Source organism: Notothenia rossii, assembly GCF_949606895.1.
Source record: "Notothenia rossii genome assembly, chromosome: 3".
In the NCBI taxonomy this organism is placed as follows: Eukaryota; Metazoa; Chordata; class Actinopteri; order Perciformes; family Nototheniidae; genus Notothenia; species Notothenia rossii.
The window spans coordinates 42,163,543-42,180,074 of NC_136901.1; the positions used below are offsets into that span (position 1 = coordinate 42,163,543).

The 16,532-nt window shown below is 42.8% G+C and overlaps 2 protein-coding genes across 4 annotated transcripts in view; both read left to right on the forward strand.

Moving 5' to 3' along the window:
* The window catches only part of LOC307033243 (uncharacterized protein), an 18,568-nt gene extending 17,596 nt beyond the window's left edge, over positions 1-972 (forward strand). For all 3 annotated transcript variants that reach the window (XM_079671643.1, XM_079671644.1, XM_079671645.1), the window contains 3 exons: positions 116-327; positions 642-746; positions 831-972. In XM_079671643.1, the coding sequence (XP_079527769.1) occupies positions 116-327; positions 642-746; positions 831-861 (348 nt within the window). In that variant the 3' untranslated portion in view covers positions 862-972. The remainder of the gene's footprint in view (positions 1-115; positions 328-641; positions 747-830) is intronic.
* An 811-nt stretch (positions 973-1,783) lies between these two features.
* Positions 1,784-14,228, forward strand: LOC307032245 (uncharacterized protein). The gene is made up of 9 exons (XM_079670096.1): positions 1,784-2,101; positions 3,616-4,016; positions 5,955-6,125; positions 6,579-7,328; positions 9,271-9,328; positions 9,572-9,642; positions 11,803-11,857; positions 12,389-12,577; positions 13,033-14,228. Exons 2-9 carry the CDS (start codon positions 3,833-3,835, stop codon positions 13,739-13,741), a joined length of 2,187 nt encoding a protein of 728 aa, XP_079526222.1. The 5' UTR covers positions 1,784-2,101; positions 3,616-3,832; the 3' UTR covers positions 13,742-14,228.
* The last annotated feature ends 2,304 nt before the right edge of the window (positions 14,229-16,532 follow it).

The window sequence follows — 16,532 nt, forward strand, 5'->3', positions numbered from 1 at the left end:
CAGGCTCTGAATTCAGACAGAGGGTGAAAAGAGGTGCTGCAGCACATGAGAAAAATAAAGAGCTTTTTACTAATATGAACCTGAACGTGAACATTAAACTCCCCTCCCCCCACAGAGTCTCAATGGTTCTCCCCCCCCTCAGTGGCTCCGCCTCTCTTTCCCCCCCCGGGTTCTGGACGATCCGGTGTATTTCCTTCTGGCTCTTTCGGCCCGGGTTCAGTTGAGGGTCCTGATGGCCGGGGAGATGATGGGTGTTGGGGTTAAAGAGAGCCGCGTCCTGCAGCAGTGGAGAGAGGACACTCGGGAGGAGGTCGCCTGGATACTGAGGTACATACCGTTACGTTTAATCACTACGGTGGCCCTGAAGGTCAAAACATGAGAGTCCACAAAGAATTATGAGATTCAGCAACTTTTCATGATCCTAAAACATCCCAATCGAATTTTTAAAAAAATATTTCCATGTTGTTTGAAGTGTTTTTCTTGTGAATCGTCCTTGTGTTAACATTACTTGTTAGGCGCTTTTACCCAAAGCGACTTACATACTGTGTTATTCATCCGTTGATTTCATTAGCATAGTTTCCAAATTGTAGTGCAGTAGAAGTAGTAGAAGTAGTGTTTCTAAAAGTGCCTCTGTGTTTCAGGCTCAGGAAGCTGATGGAGGAGCGTCAGGAGCACATGGACGCGTTTAAAGCAATCAACATCTTCAGAGAGCAGATGATGAACCAGAAGAGCTTCTACAAGGCTCTGTAAGGAAATATAATAGATATATAAAATACATCATATTTAGTATCTGCAGAATATTTAAAATACATTCTGTGTCTCTTCTGCAGAGCCTGTGATGAAGAGGAGAAGAAATCATGAAACAAAACTGAAGTCATTTATTTTAATCTCATTTTTTAGCATCAAACCCGATTTTTCATATTGTACACATACATCATCCAAGAATGTAATAAATGTATATTTCTGATCTAATTTATTGTCATATCACCATGTATTTATTAGTGTCTCACGCAGAAAGCAGTCTCTGTCTCCCCCTGTAGGCTGAAACATGACACTGCACGAAAATACACAACAATACTGCAATATCTGACCTGGTATTACAAATACTACTGCCTATACCTCTCTAATATCACTGTTACTGCTACAAATATATGTATTTTATAAGTATTTCTACTACATATGTATTTACTCTATAGGTGCTGTGTTAGTATTACTTGTTCTTATATACTTGTCTGTCTAAACTTGGTACCAGACTTGGACTAGTCAAGTCTAGACTCGTGACTTGTCGATCTTGACTTGGTACCAGATTTGGACTATTCCATTTTAGACCGGACTAGTCAGTCTAGACTCAGGACTAATCAGTCTTGACTTGTTACTGGGCTCAGGATTAGTCGGTCTTAACTTGGTACCAGACTTGGACTAGTCAGTTTATACTTGGGACTTGTTGGTCTTGACTTGTCACCTGACTCAAGGCAAGTCAGTCTTCAAATTGGACTATTCAGTCTCGACTTGGGACTTCTCTGTCTTGACCTGGTACCGAAATCAACACTATAGTCGGTCTTGACTTGAGACTTTTTCTGGATTTGCTACAAGATGTGGAGACTAGTAATTGAGTCAGTCTTGATATGTGGTCTCCCCCCCCACCCCCCCTTCTCTCTCTTCCGGTGTGTTTCTGTCCTCACTGTAACATCTGAATGTCTCGTGCTGCACTCATAGAGTGTGTGCGGGGGATTGGGCGCGAGCATGGGTGCGCGTGCACGCGGGTTCACGCATGTCCTGCCCTTGTGCTATGATCCGGCGCGTGGACACACACACACACGCACACACACACACACACAGAGAGAGAGAAAGAGAGAGAGACACAGAGAGAGAGAGAGAGAGAGAACCTCCCTCTGCTCGGTGACCGACCCGTCTCCTCGGGGCTCGGGAGGAAGAACCGGATCATCTGCCCGGTGCTTTTTTATGTTCCAACCGGAGAAAAGAGCGGATGATGTGACCGGAGGTGAGGAAGAAAGGACGGGATGCAGCATGACAGAAACCGACTGTGGGCTAAATATAGTCTTTGCCCCCCCGGAATGCACCACCTGCCCTCCCGGTACCGGTAAGTCTTGGAGGAAGATATTGGAAACATATCGGTCAACGTTAACATTTAGAACGATCCCCGGTTAGACCCGGGAAGATGACTTCTGAGGTCTCGTGAGGTCGGGTTACCGTTCAGCCATGTTGCAGGGAGGAGGGGGATGCGGGGGGGCGACTCTTGACACCTGCCCTCATTCCCGGTAACGGGGAAAATAACCGGTAAAATATGGCATTATATAACGGGTACAAAGGAGTTTCTGTGTCGGGGAGTCATGTTTTTTTTTTACACCCAGCGGAGGTGGGAGGTGGGAGGCCGGGGTTGTGGAGCAACTGTAGCCGGAGATAGAGCTCCTCGGGCGGATGCGGTGGCGGACCGTGTCGCCTGGAGACGGGGGTCGAAGTGAACCGAGGTGATGAAAGGGCTGGCGTCTTAATGATTTTAATTATTTAATTCATAGCTTGACGTAGTTTTTTGGATTATGTAAATGTTTCCTTTTCTTTTTAATTATTATTTTTATTTTAATATGATGAGGCTATTTTATTTTTATATTTCCTAATTTAATGTTTTTTCCTGTTTTATTTTTTATCTATTTTGTAAATGACATGTTGACCTAATTTCCATTCAAATCCTTTATAATGTAATTTTTATTCTAATAAAATTCAGAATAAATACGTTTATTTATCTAGTATTTAATATTTGATTGACCTTATGTAAAAATGCTAAAAGATATATAATGTGTGGATGAGACGCAGAATAAGTATTTTATTTTATTCATTTAATATGCTCAATTATTCAAATATTTTGTGATATTTATATACTTTTATAATTTCTCCCTCCTCATTTAATTTTAGTTTACCACATTTTTATTTAAATAATATTATGTCTAATTTTATTGATTAAATTATTTTATCTTTTTGTAAACAATCTTTATGCATTTAGATTAAAAACTATATTATTTCTAATTATTTTATTAACTCCCAATATGTATTTATTTTTCTTCCAAGATGAATAATATGTATTAAGCAATTTTTTATTATTATACAAAATCATTTTATTTCTTTTTAAGCTGCTCTATTATCATCTATTATTAGACGGATGCCCATTACTGTTGACATATATATAACTTTGTTTGTATTAGTCAGTAATTGAACAGGTGGCAGGTGGTTATTGATGATCCTGACTGACGATGATTCTGATTGGTTGTCGGGCAGCGAAGGTCAGGGCAGGAGACGGGTGCACCACGCGGGGGCCGTTGCCATGGCGATAACCGGATATAAAATGATTTATCCCCTTATTATTGAGTCTCTTATCCATCCAATAATTTATTCATTCACAGATTAACTTTGTTCATATCTGTGTCTCCCTCTCCTCTTCCTCTTCCTCATCCTCCTCTTCCTCTTCCTCTCTCCTCCACTTCCTTTCTCTCCTCTTCCTCTCCTCCACTTCCTCTCTCCTCCACTTCCTTTCTCTCCTCTTCCTCTCTCTCCTCTTCTTCTCTCCTCTTCCTCTCTCCTCTTCTTCCTCTTCTCCTCCAGGTCAATGAGAGGCAGAGATCCTCCCCCATTTTCTCCCCTCATGCTCCCATATGTTAAAAAACACACTCGTCTTATTTTAGCAACACTGCCTTCTTCTTCTTCCTCCTCTTCCTCTTGACTCTTCTCTACACACACACACACACACACACACACACACACACACACACACACACACACACACACACACACACACACACACACACCCACACAGCGGAAAATGAAGCGTGGGTCGAGTGTGTTGCAGCGTCCCTCTGATGCAGCCACACACACAAACACAAACACACGCACGACTAGAGGAGATGAGGATGCTGCCGGTTCGAGTCCCTTCCCAGCAGCCATCTCTCTCTTCAGCCCTGATTTCAGCACCAAGATGGCGTCTGACCTCCTCATCAGGCTGTCAGGTAACACACACACACACACACACACACACACACACACACACACACACACACACACACACACACACACACACACACACACACACACACAGTGCTAAGGATTAATCAATAAGTAAATTGACATAAAGTGAAGCCCAATTTCCATTATTGATTAGTAATTAACGCCGTGAAGCAAGTGTCATTTTCTCATGTTTTAAATGTTTTCTTATTTTGGTGAATTTAAAATAATAGTAATAATAATAAAAATATCTATACATAATTGTACATATTAAAACAAATTATTATACAAAAGTGATAATAAGAAGAAATATAAATAAATACAAGGTAAAAAATATATTTTCTATTTTATTTTATTATTTAAGAATTCTCTTTTAGCCGTTATTTAGTTCTAAGGGAAGGGACAGGGAGGTGAGAATTACATGTTTTCATTTAGGATTATAATTTTGGCCATTCATTCTTTTATAACGAGAAACAGGTAGATTATGAATATGATCTTTTTATTTATAATTTATTCATTTTTAAGATTATTCTTTGTGTGTTATTTCATGTTCAAGATTTTAAAGACCCTGTACACTGTAATGGTGCTTTTCCACTGCAGGACCTAGCACGGCTTACTACGGTATGGTTAGGCCTTGTTAGGCTGCAGGCTCACTTTAAGCTGCGTTTCCATTACAGTTTAGTAACTGGGGTAGTAACTAAAGTAACGTAGTGTGGGCGGAGCGATCGGCTGTCTGGCGGGCGGAGCGACCAAGCCCCCAGGAAGTGCGCCGGACTCTGAGGAAAATATTCCTAGTGTCGAAACGGCGGTACTGCAACTTCCATATCAGTCCGTGACGTCCCTGGGCCCAGAAATACTTTTTCGCATTGACTAACATGGGGAAAGAAACGTCTGTAAATCGTTGGATAATTTATTTTTAACCAAATAAACTACCCAGTATGAACATTTGTGTAGCCCTTATTAAAAACAGTAGGTCACCTGACTCAAGGCAAGTCAGTCGTTATTCTGAGAGTTATTTTCCTCTGCATTATGAACGTGCATCTGAGTGGGAGCTCGGGGGGCGGGGCTTAAGGGGCAACTCAACTGTGCATGCTCTATGAGCGCACATACGGGTACTTCTGCTCTGACAGCCAGTCATGACGGGTAGTCTGTGACGTTTCGCTCTCTTAAAAGTTGGGCCATTTTGTCCTCATGCGCCAATGAGCAGCTCTCATAGGAAAGAATGAGACCCCGCCTCCCACGCTGTATCCAGTTCTTATTAAACATCCATGGGAGTGACGCTGCGTAAAAATGCTGTGACGCCATCTTCAATGCAAAGCTGTGAGCCCTCAGAGATCACAGCTCCTCATATCTGACACAAGTTAAACAGGTACAAACTGCAGACTGTCTGTGTCATGGAGAATACAGTCAATGGTTTAATTATGTCTGTATAGGCCGTTGTTGTGAGTGTGGACGGTCGGAGCATATACAACGTTAGCTTAGCCGATCTCCATTCAGAAAACACGCATTTTAAAAAGGTGTTTCGCCTGCCGTCTGTCTGCAGACTTGTCAAAGCATATTCATGGTTTTTACTATCCGGTATCAGTATATTGTTACTTCGGCATCATTTAGAAACGTGTATTACAATTAAATCAATATGTTCGTGTAGTTGTAGTTGTAGCCCCCTTGCCAACGATTCTCTCTGACCATTCAGCAGTCGAGAGTGTTTACGTCATTAGTTTACTTTAGCATATTCAGCCCGGTTGTTGGCCCGGGAAGAACCTCGATTTTGGAGGGCCAGAAAAAGGTGAAAAAGTAGCCTTGAGCCGGAACTACGCTACGTAGTAACCATGCTACGTGTTGCAGTGAAAAAGCGCCATTAGATTATTAGATTATAAGTGGGATAGTAGTTTGTTTAGTAAAATAAATAAAATAAATCTCTCTCTCTCTCTCTCTCTCTCTAGAGGCGACCCAGAAGGCCCAGATGCTTCCTGGGAGGCCGGCGGAGGAACCGGGTCTCGCTCTCTCTCCGGACGGACCGGGGGCGAGTCCCGAACCTCCCACGCTCTCACACACACCTGAAGGCAATCCCAATACCGACACACTGGCCTCAGACCTGCTGAGAAAACTGGCAGGTGTGTGCGTGTTATATTATTATTGACACACACACACACACACACACACACACACACACACACACACACACACACACACACACACACACACACACACACACACACACACACAGTAAATGTAGTCTAGCTTTAAATTGTTTTATTGTCTTTTGTGTTTATGGTTATATTGGTGTGTGTAGGTGTGTAAGCGTGTGTGTGTGTGTGTGTGTGTGTGTGTGTGTGTGTGTGTGTGTGTGTGTGTGTGTGTGTGTGTGTGTGTGTGTGTGTGTGTGTGTGTGTGTGTGTGTGTGTGTGTGTGTGTGTGTGTGTGTGTGTGTGTGTGTGTGTGTGTGTGTGTGTGTGTGTGTGTGTGTGTGTGTGTGTGTGTGTGTGTGTGTGTGTGTGTGTGTCAATAATAAAGACTATCATTGCATCCAAGAAGAATACAAACACTGACTGACTGATTTTCCACAGAGCGGCAGGAAGTGAGCAGCCACATGGTTCGGGTCAAAGAAGAAGAAGAGCCAATGGAGGTCGACCTCGTCCACCATCGACCAATCACAGCAGAGATAACCCCACCTTCGCCAAAAAAGCCAACTCCACATCTTTTCAAAATCAAAACAGAAGACCAGGGTCTCCGTGGCAACCAGGTGAACCTGCACCCTGGAGCCAAAATGGCGGACCAGTGTCTCAATGGCCTTAAAAAAGAAGACAACTTTTACACTGGAGGCGGCCATTCTGGCTCTAAAGCGGCAGGAAGCGTCGTCTCCGATGCCAACAAGTTTCAGTTCAAAGTGAAACTGGAGGATCATGGAGCCAAGATGGCGGACCAGCTTCTATCCGGAGCCAAGATGGAGGACCAGCTTCTCTTAAAAGCCAAAATTGCACAGAGCCCTTTCCCCGCCAACACGTTCCTCTCCGGAGTCAAGATGGAGGACCAGTTTCCTTCAGGGGCCAACAGGGCGGAGAACCAGCTTCTCTTCGGAGCCAAGATGGAGAACCGGCTTCTTCCCGGAGCCAAGATGGCGGACCACGTTCTCTCCGGAGTGAAGAAGGAGGAGCAGCTCTTTTTCAGAGCCAAGATGGAGGACCAGTTCTCCTCAGGAGCCAAAATGGAAGACCAGTTCTCCTCAGGAGCCAAGATGGCGGACCAGTGCCTCAGAGCGGCGCTGTGGCAGGACATGTCGGTGAATCTGGCCTCAACACTGCTGCACCAGCTCTCAGGTAAATCAGGATACAGGTGATTCTCCATCCTGTTGCACCTGGAGAGTTATTCCCTACTAACACGTTCACATGTAATTACTGTATTTAATCAACCTTCTGACTCACTGTGTACATTTACAAACCAATTGACGTTTTTTTTTATTAAGTGGGACTTTCTTTGTAAATTGTCTTTGCGTATTGTGCCATATAAAGCAATATATAAATTAGATGTATTAGTAGTATTATTATTATTATTATTATTATTATTATGATATCAGTTTGTATATTTATTACTACCTGTTTAACCTTAAATAGCATCTTGCAGGGGTTTTTATTTTTTCTACATTTATGCTTAAACTTGCTTGAAAATTACAATTAAAAAAGTGAATGTAGGATTTGATATGTTTTACGAGACATAAGGGCAGGAATTCAGAGGGAAAGGAGCAATTTTGAGCTCTGCTCTTAAAAACGGCTTTTTTTAAGGTCATACGTCAAACGCGTCATATTACATCACGCAGGGGACACATCTCCGCTCTCTGACCGCGGGTATAGTTAGTAGTTGCGTTGAGCGGTTGTGTTTTAGTGAGCTGGTATTTTTACATTGTATTTCACCATTTGTAATCATGGTGCAGTATTGTGTTTGTGCAGGTTGCACAAATACCAGCCTGTCAGGACATCGAGTCCACAGTAAAAAGGACCGGAGCTAGCGTTCGTTCCTGGGTGCGTTGTGCATCCACCTCCCTGCAGCACATACTCTCCACAGCTTTGTCAGGAAACCGTATTACTTCTCTCTCTCCCCCTCCCGACGTTAGTTAACATTCTGTAGCTAACGCCGGTCACTCACCAAGATAGCTGCCCAGTTCTCCACTGGTTCTCCTCACACCACAGCACAATTTCTCTCCGATGGCCGTTATTTCTTCTAATCCTTGGCTGCTCCTGGTCTCTTGGACGCCTAGCAGGCTCATAATTATAAGGTTGTGGTCCGTCATATGCATTCGAATATTCATGTTCAACTTCTTCTGTGTCGAAACTAGCATTGGGATCCATGTTTATTAATACGTTACACCGGCCGCTCTCCCCCTTGTGTCCCCCGTGTTACGTCGCACGCGGGAGGTCACTTGCCGAGGCTTTTTTATGCGGAAGTGAACATTTCTTACAAAAACGACGCCAGATGTCACTTTAGTGTATATTTCTGTATATTTTTTTGAAAATCTAGTGTATTCATCATTTTCCTACACATTTATTCACAGGTGTCTTTAACCTGGAAGTTGCTCTTTAAAGGTGGGGTAGGTAAGTTTGAGAAACCGGCTCGAGATACACTTTTTGTTATATTCCATGGAATGCTCTTAACCTCCCGATAGCAATGAATATCTGAAGTGCTTTGACAATGAAAACATGTCATCTGTGGAAGCCGTGGCGCTGTAAAAAGCACGACCAATCATCTGAGCCGGCTAAAGTAACTGGATGGCCTACCTGCCTGTCAGCCTTCCATCTGTGCACAAACTTATCTCGTGTGCGCGTTCGTGTGTGTTGGAGGAGGGGCTCTGTAAGGAAGTCTGAAGGAAAAGGCAGATTTTTTCCGGTTGTGTATTTTCAAATTCTAGCGCACTCAAGCTGGTTTCTCCAAAATTACATACCCCACCTTTAACCTTAAAAATTCTGAATTTCCTAAAATAAAGTCATAAATTCAGGGGAAATGGAAAATTCTCTCAGATTTAAGAAGTGAATAAACAAGAAGAAAATATTATGGTGATATTATCAATAATAAATAGTTAAACAGCAAATTTCTGATTTCTTTCTCTCGTTTAATCTTAAAAACTCTGAACATTTGGGGGGGAATTTTGTCCCCTTCCCTGGCTCAATCATTTATATATTTGTAAACTACAATGTTCATAACAAACACTTACATCTGTATTTACCGTCTTTAATAACATAATAAATCAACTTTAATTTCAATCTGCAGAGAGAGTCAGTAAATCCAACGGTCGGCTGGAGAGGACGACTCCGACCTTCAGGAGCAGGTAAAGCCACTTCCTGTCTGTGATGTCATGTGAGCTCTGACCTGCTCTGTTTGACACTCTGTGTGTGTGTGTGTGTGTGTGTGTGTGTGTGTGTGTGTGTGTGTGTGTGTGTGTGTGTGTGTGTGTGTGTGTGTGTGTGTGTGTGTGTGTGTGTGTGTGTGTGTGTGTGTGTGTGTGTGTGTGTGTGTGTGTGTGTGTGTGTGTGTGTGTGTGTGTGTGTGTGTGTGTGTGTCCTTTCTACAGTCCTGTTTTGCCGGTGAATGTGGACCCTCTTCGCTCCTCCCCTCTTTTGAGCTCCCAGGAGCCTCCACATGGTAACACACACACACACACACACACACACACACACACACACACACACACATACCATGTATACATCACTTCAGGGGACATTACATTGACTTATATGCATTTCCTGGAGACTTATCCAAACCTTAACCATAACCAACACATGCCTAACCCTTACCCTAACCCTTACCCTAACCCTTACCCCAGAGCCGGCCCGACCCATTAAGCGACATAAGCGGCCGCTTAGGGCCCCGCAGCCACTAAGGGCCCCCTAGCAAAAAAAATAAATGAAAGAAAAACAAATCTCAGTACACCGTCGCTGTGATAAGTATGTTTAATTAATGTTGTTAATATGCCTAGATTCCCTACTCTCAAAGTCATGTATTATATTATTGAGTCAATAATATAATACATTAACCGTGCTTTACCTGAACCTCATCATGACACTAGAGAGGACGGCAGGACTGTAATTTCCCGTGTTCAGTGAATGCAACAGAGGCAAGACACCAGACCAACCAGAGAATTGAATGGAAATAAACATCTGTCTTATTGGCTGATAGGTACCTATCCTGTGAGCTGTGACAATGTTTAAAATAAACTGTCAGTCGGACTCAGAGTTTTTGAAGATGGACATAAGAAAAACATTTCTTAAAAAAGACGACAATTCTCAAGTGGTGGCTCACACAACAACCCCAGAGCCACCACTTGAGCCAGGTAAACAAGGTATGTAAATGTCAGTAAACTTACAAGTTATGCGAACATGTAAGCAAAGCATAAATTACAGCTACGTTGACGTTACTTTGAATCGCAGGGGTAAGCTAAACCGTTAGCAAGTAGCTATAGCTAGCCAGATATATTAAATAAACACTTACTCATACAATCTAAATGTAATTTTTTTTAGCGTTACCTGGTGATTTCAAAGAAAGCTCTCTGGGAAATGTTGACTTACTGTTCGACATGAAGCTAGAAGCTACCTTACAGTACACAGTTGATCCGGAGTCCTGTCAGTTAAAGTGTTTCATAGTTAGCTTAGCTAAGCATCAACCTAGCACTGAAATATATGGATGTTATGTGACAGTATTTCTGAGAAAAAGTCAGCTGAAATGGTGGCATAGTTGCCACTGCCTGTCAACAGCATGTTTCAACGTATTTGCAGCAGTAAATGTGGCTGTTAGGCCACTGACGTTGCCATAACAACACCTGAATTTAAATGTGCAACCTCTTTTTGAGACAGATTTTTGCAAGAAATTATAATTCTTCTGAATGATATTCCTATTGACAGCTAGTTTTTATGTGAACATTATGAGATGGACAGCCAGAGAGAATAAATGAAAAACAGTTATGAAACTGACAAAACAAGAATACAGTTTGAGTGATTTGTAAGAAAAATCTGTTCACAGTTCTGTTTCATCTGGGTGTTGAGAGATGTATCCATAGATCCCGTAATGTTGCTCTCAAAGTGCACCAGATTGATGCTTTTAACTTCAATATTTAAAAAATATCTTCCCGAGGGAGCATGCCCCCGGACCCCCCTAGAGGAGGTGAGGACCCCCTTAGAGGAGGTGAGGACTCCCCTAGAGGAGGTTAGGTCCACAGTGTTTACTTGCTTATTTATACAATATGTGTGCTTATGAAACATCATAAGACAAAAGTTGGTTCCGTGTTGTGTGTAGTGGCAACGCGCGGGGGGCCAAAGCTCGCTTAGGGCCCCTAAAAGTCTAGGGCCGGCCCTGCCTTACCCTAACCAAGTCTTTACCCTGAAATGAATGATTCCCCTCATGGGGGCCTCCATGATGTCCCCATAAGGGAGGCGAGTCCCCACATGTGACTGTGTAAACAGATTTAGGTCCCCACAAGGATAGTAATGCTAGGCCACACACACACACACACACACACACACACACACACACACTTTAGGGGGATATGTGTGTATAGCCTTGATGTTATTGTTAGGACTCTTTAATGGTTGTCTTTAAGTGTACTGTTTCTAACGTGCATTATGGATTTATGCTGCCACTAGATTGTCCTTTGGGTTTATAATAAAAACTACAAACAATCCCAGAGCTGTTTAGCAATAATGATAACGTCCGCAGAGACTCATCATCACTCACACAGAATAATACAGAATACATTCATCTGATGAATCGCTCTGCAGAATAATACGGATTTTCTTTTTGTTCTCACAGAAACCAAAACCAGCCTCAGCAGAGATCAAACCACAGGTTGCTCTTACTTCTACAGGTAACACACACACACACACAGACAGACAGACAGACAGACAGACAGACAGACAGACAGACAGACAGACAGACAGACAGACAGACAGACAGACAGACAGACAGACAGACAGACAGACAGACAGACAGACAGACACTGCTGTTACGCTGTTATACAAGTAATAGTCTTTTCTTTTCATAATTATTGATATATATTTAAATGAATAAATGCATAGTTGCAAACGTCACAACGTATTATTGATTTTATTATTTTTAATTATGTATTCTCATATTTATTATGTTATTTGTTCATATTTATGTTTATTTTAGTTTTTTTTTTCTTGTGTCTTTTGACATTATGTTTGTGTCTACGTAAAAAAAAAGTTTAGTTAGTTAGTCCGCTTAGCTTAGTTTAGCATAAAGAATGGAAACAGAAGGAAACTGCTAGCATGGATCTGCCTGAAGGTAGCACAAATGTGCCCACCAGCACTTTTTAAATCCCCTTCCCTTTTACCAATATTAAAATATGAAAGTCCTCCCTCTACCTGTCCTCCAGGTGTCACGTGTGCGGCTTCGAGACAGACGGCCGCCTCCTTTTCCAGAGTCACATGACGGAGCACCGCCAATGGGAGCGCGGCTCCTTCTCGCTGCACTGCTGCGTGTGTGACCACTCGACCAATCAGGAGGCAGAGATGAGGGTTCACGCCAACACGCACACACACGCTCACACCAGCGCGGAGATCAGGTCGGCTCACTTTATTATTGTTATTTATATTATGGTATATATATTTACTAAAAAGCTTCAGTTTAATCCTAAATATTGTTATACTTTCTATTATTATATTATATAAGTATTTTCTTTATCAGAGCGTTGTGATAGTATGAAGCAGTCTCTCTCTGACTCATGAAGTAGTGCCTTATTTGGAGGTGTTAATGTGTGTGTGTGTGTGTGTGTGTGTGTGTGTGTGTGTGTGTGTGTGTGTGTGTGTGTGTGTGTGTGTGTGTGTGTGTGTGTGTGTGTGTGTGTGTGTGTGTGTGTGTGTGTGTGTGTGTGTGTGTGTGTGTGTGTGTGTGTGTGTGTGTGTGTGTGTGTGTGTTTCTGAGTGTGTGTGTGTGTGCATGTGTGTGTGAAATGTTAATGTGTGGTTGTGTGTGTGTGTGTGTGCATCATTAACCCCCGCCTCCCCTCTTGACTCCCAGGTGCCCCGTCACCTCTCCTCCCACCTCCTCCACCACAGTTTCCGTGGCAACAACAAGCTCCTCCCCCTCCTCCCCTGAGCACCGCTGCCGTATCTGCCAGAGGTCGTTTCCGGGGCAACAGGAGCTGCTGGTGCACTTCCAGGGTCATCGCCAGGGCAACCAGTACAGGTGCGAGCGCTGCGGTCACCTGACCCGAACAGCCAATAAGCTGGTGGAGCATGTGCGCGTGCACACAGGAGAGCGCCCGTTCACGTGCACGCTCTGCAGCTACAGCGCCAAGCGGAGAGACAGCCTGCGCCTGCACTGCAAGGTCAAACACCCGGAGCACACACACACACACACACACACTCAGCGGCTGCACACACACACACCGTCAGCAGCTGTTTGCTCCTCCTCCTCCTCCTCCTCTTCCTCCTCCTCCTCGTCTGTCGCTCCTCTTCTTCACCCCTCGCTCTCTGACAGGTGGAGGGATCTGTCTCCTCTCCTGCCCATCACCACCCTGCTCTCCCTGAAGCCTCGTTCCCCTTCATCTTCCTCCTTGTCCTCCTCGCCCTCTTCCTCCTTGTTATCCCCCTCCTCTTCCTCTTCCTCCTTGTTATCCCCCTCCTCTTCCTCCTTGTTATCCTCCTCCCCTTCCTCTTCCTCCTCCTCCTCCTCTTCCTCCAAACACTCCTTCCTCAGTTACCTTGGTCTGAAAACTTATTTGTAAATGCTTTTTTTTCTCCTCCTCTCCTTATCTTCTGTACTTTTTAGTCTCCTTGTTTCCTCTCCTCATTCTTTTTCTACTTATATCCTAGTCTCTTCTCCTTCTCCTTTCCTTATCCCCTCTTCCTGTCCCCTCTCTTCTCCGTCTCTCGTTCACTCCTACCCTTATCTCCTAGTCTCTTCTCCTTCTCATTTCCTTATCCCTTCTTCCTGTCCCCTCTCTTCTCCGTCTCTCGTTCACTCCTACCCTTATCTCCAAGTCTCTTCTCCTTCTCCTTTCCTTATCCCCTCTCCCTGTCCCCTCTCTTGTCCGTCTCTCGTTCACTCCTACCCTTGTCTCCTAATGTCCTCGTTTCATCCTCTATTTTCACCTATCTTTGTTTCCTCTCTCCTCCTCTCCTTATTCTCCTCCATGTTTTCTCTCTACTTTCCACTGCTCATTACCTTCTTTCCTTTCCTTGTCTCCTCCTCCTCTCCTCTACTTATCTCTTCTATCGTCTTCTTCCTCTAATTTTCTCCTTATCTCTTCCTCTCCTTGTTCTGTCTTCTCCTCTTATCTCTCCTCCCTCCTCCCCCCCTCCTCCCCCCCCCCCCTCCCCCCCCCCCTCCCCCCCCCCTCCTCCCCCCTCCCCCCTCCCCCCCCCCCCTCCGTGTGTCCGAGGGGTCGTCTCCAACAGAATGTCAATCAGCTGCTGTTTCCTGAAAACACTGAAAAATGAACGTTTTGAATTTACTCGACTTTTTGCATCGTTGACTTCCTGCTGCGTTCCTGCTTCAGCCGTCATTTACTCACTAAATATTTAAACCTGTGATGTACAGCCCGTCTCTCTCGTCCTTCAGAAACCCCTTAAAAAAAAAACCTTAAAAAAACACTCAAAAATGAAAAAACACTCACGAACTTAAACTCATAGAGAAAATCACTGAGAGATGTTTCACTTAACCTCATGGTGGCGCTAGAGGGAACGTCAGAGCATCACGGTGTGGTCTATCCTCGGGGGATCACGAACGTCTACACAGAATATAATTGTAATCCGTTTGTTGAGATATCTCAGTCTGGAGCAACCAACGTTCACCACGCTAAATAATCATGGCGTGTGAAAGCCGGCGCTCTTAAGGAATAACTTGAGATAAAAACACAACATGATGACGTAAAGAAGAATATAATATATATAAGGACTTATTAATGCATTCCTAACATTCCTAAACTGTATATATTATATATAAGGCAGATCCTAAATGAATGTGCTTAAGTTGGGACGTTCAGAAATGTATTTATCCGACAAACGTTCCAATTTATTTACATCTAAGAAGCAGATTTGTGTGGATTTCTGCTTTAATATGTGTCGCTAATTAATTTTTAACTAATTCATAATAATCACTTCCTGTCACTTTAACGTGAAAGGAACCTAAACGAAATCATCTCTCTGAGTGTTCCTGAAGGTCTGAGGTTTCTGGAGGACGGCGATGACCTCTCTAATACTTGTGTTGTGTATTGATAATGTATTTGTGTTTACACATTACAACACGGGGCTCCTTAGAGTCTGAGAATGTCTTAATTTAAAGTTTGCACTACATGTAGTTCAGCTGAGACCAGAAGAAATGTCATTTTAGAACAAATATTACGTTATTTTTTGCAGAAAATCCACTTAAAAAAACATATTTAATTGAATATTATTCATTATTTTACAGGAAAATCTGTGCGCACAATTTAGTAATTCATGCTCTGGATTTAACATCATATTACATTTGTTTTGCACTTCTGTCCTGGAGGAAAAGTATTTTATATATTTGATTATGAATGAGTTTGAGTGTAAATAGACATGAATTACACCAAATGGCTGAATTCAAGAGCACACATTATTAAATTGTGCGCCTAAAATGTGATGATTTGTTCTCCTTGATTCTCCGGGGCTCTGTATATATTATTATTTATATATATTTCGCATGTAATGTGAACGGCGTTACTCTAATCAATCGTCAGGACACAGCGCTGTACTTTCCCACGGTTTTTATTTGCATCAAATGCCCCGTGTGTTTTCTGCATTATGAACGTGACTGATGTGAAATCACACACACTGCGCATGTTTTGCAACCTGCACAAATACAACAAATAGATGACCTGACTTTATAAGGTGCAGTGAATGCTTCATCGGCACCTTCAGTTGTATAAAAAAACACTTAAAGTGTAATTATTATTATTTTCTTCATATTTTCTTTGAAGATTTCAGTTCCAAAGCGACAAATATATTGAATAAAATCAATAAAAAGAAACACAAAGTAGGACGGAAAGAGAGGAAGAAAATCCCCCTTATTGTCTTTGAATTAGGTTTAATTTTCTGTTTTTTTGTTTTATTTATTTTAACTGTTTAATAGAGTGGTGCAGGGATGACGTATTCACCCGGGAGTAAGCTGCTGGTTCCCTCGACTAAAAAGCAACAGGATTTCTCCACAGGATTTAGGAAAATAGCTGGAAATAAGATCTGTGGAAACAAACCTGTTTGATAAATGCACGTTTTGTTCAGCCGGATAATCTCCACGTCTACCCTACTTTTATAATGTTCGAATTATAAATCTAATCGCCAGAAGCAAAATGCTAACGTTATGCTATAAAGCAGTGCTTCTCAAAGTGTGGTCCGCGGACCACTGGTGGTCCGTGAGGGCCCCCTAGTGGTCCGTGTGTATATTGGTAAAATTTCACATTTGAAATAAATAAATAAATGTAAGTTGTCCGCAGTCTCGCAGACATATCTCCGCAATGGAGCGAGCTTAAGTTTAACTTTCGATTGCATGATATA

Excerpts from the sequence above, each read along its gene's own strand:
- LOC307032245 (XM_079670096.1), top strand. The coding sequence starts at position 3,833 with ATGAAGCGTGGGTCGAGTGTGTTGCAGCGTCCCTCTGATGCAGCCACA. Across the intron at positions 7,329-9,270 it reads ACTGCTGCACCAGCTCTCAG|AGAGAGTCAGTAAATCCAAC; the intron begins GTAAATCAGGAT and ends TTCAATCTGCAG. Across the intron at positions 12,578-13,032 it reads CACACCAGCGCGGAGATCAG|GTGCCCCGTCACCTCTCCTC; the intron begins GTCGGCTCACTT and ends CTTGACTCCCAG.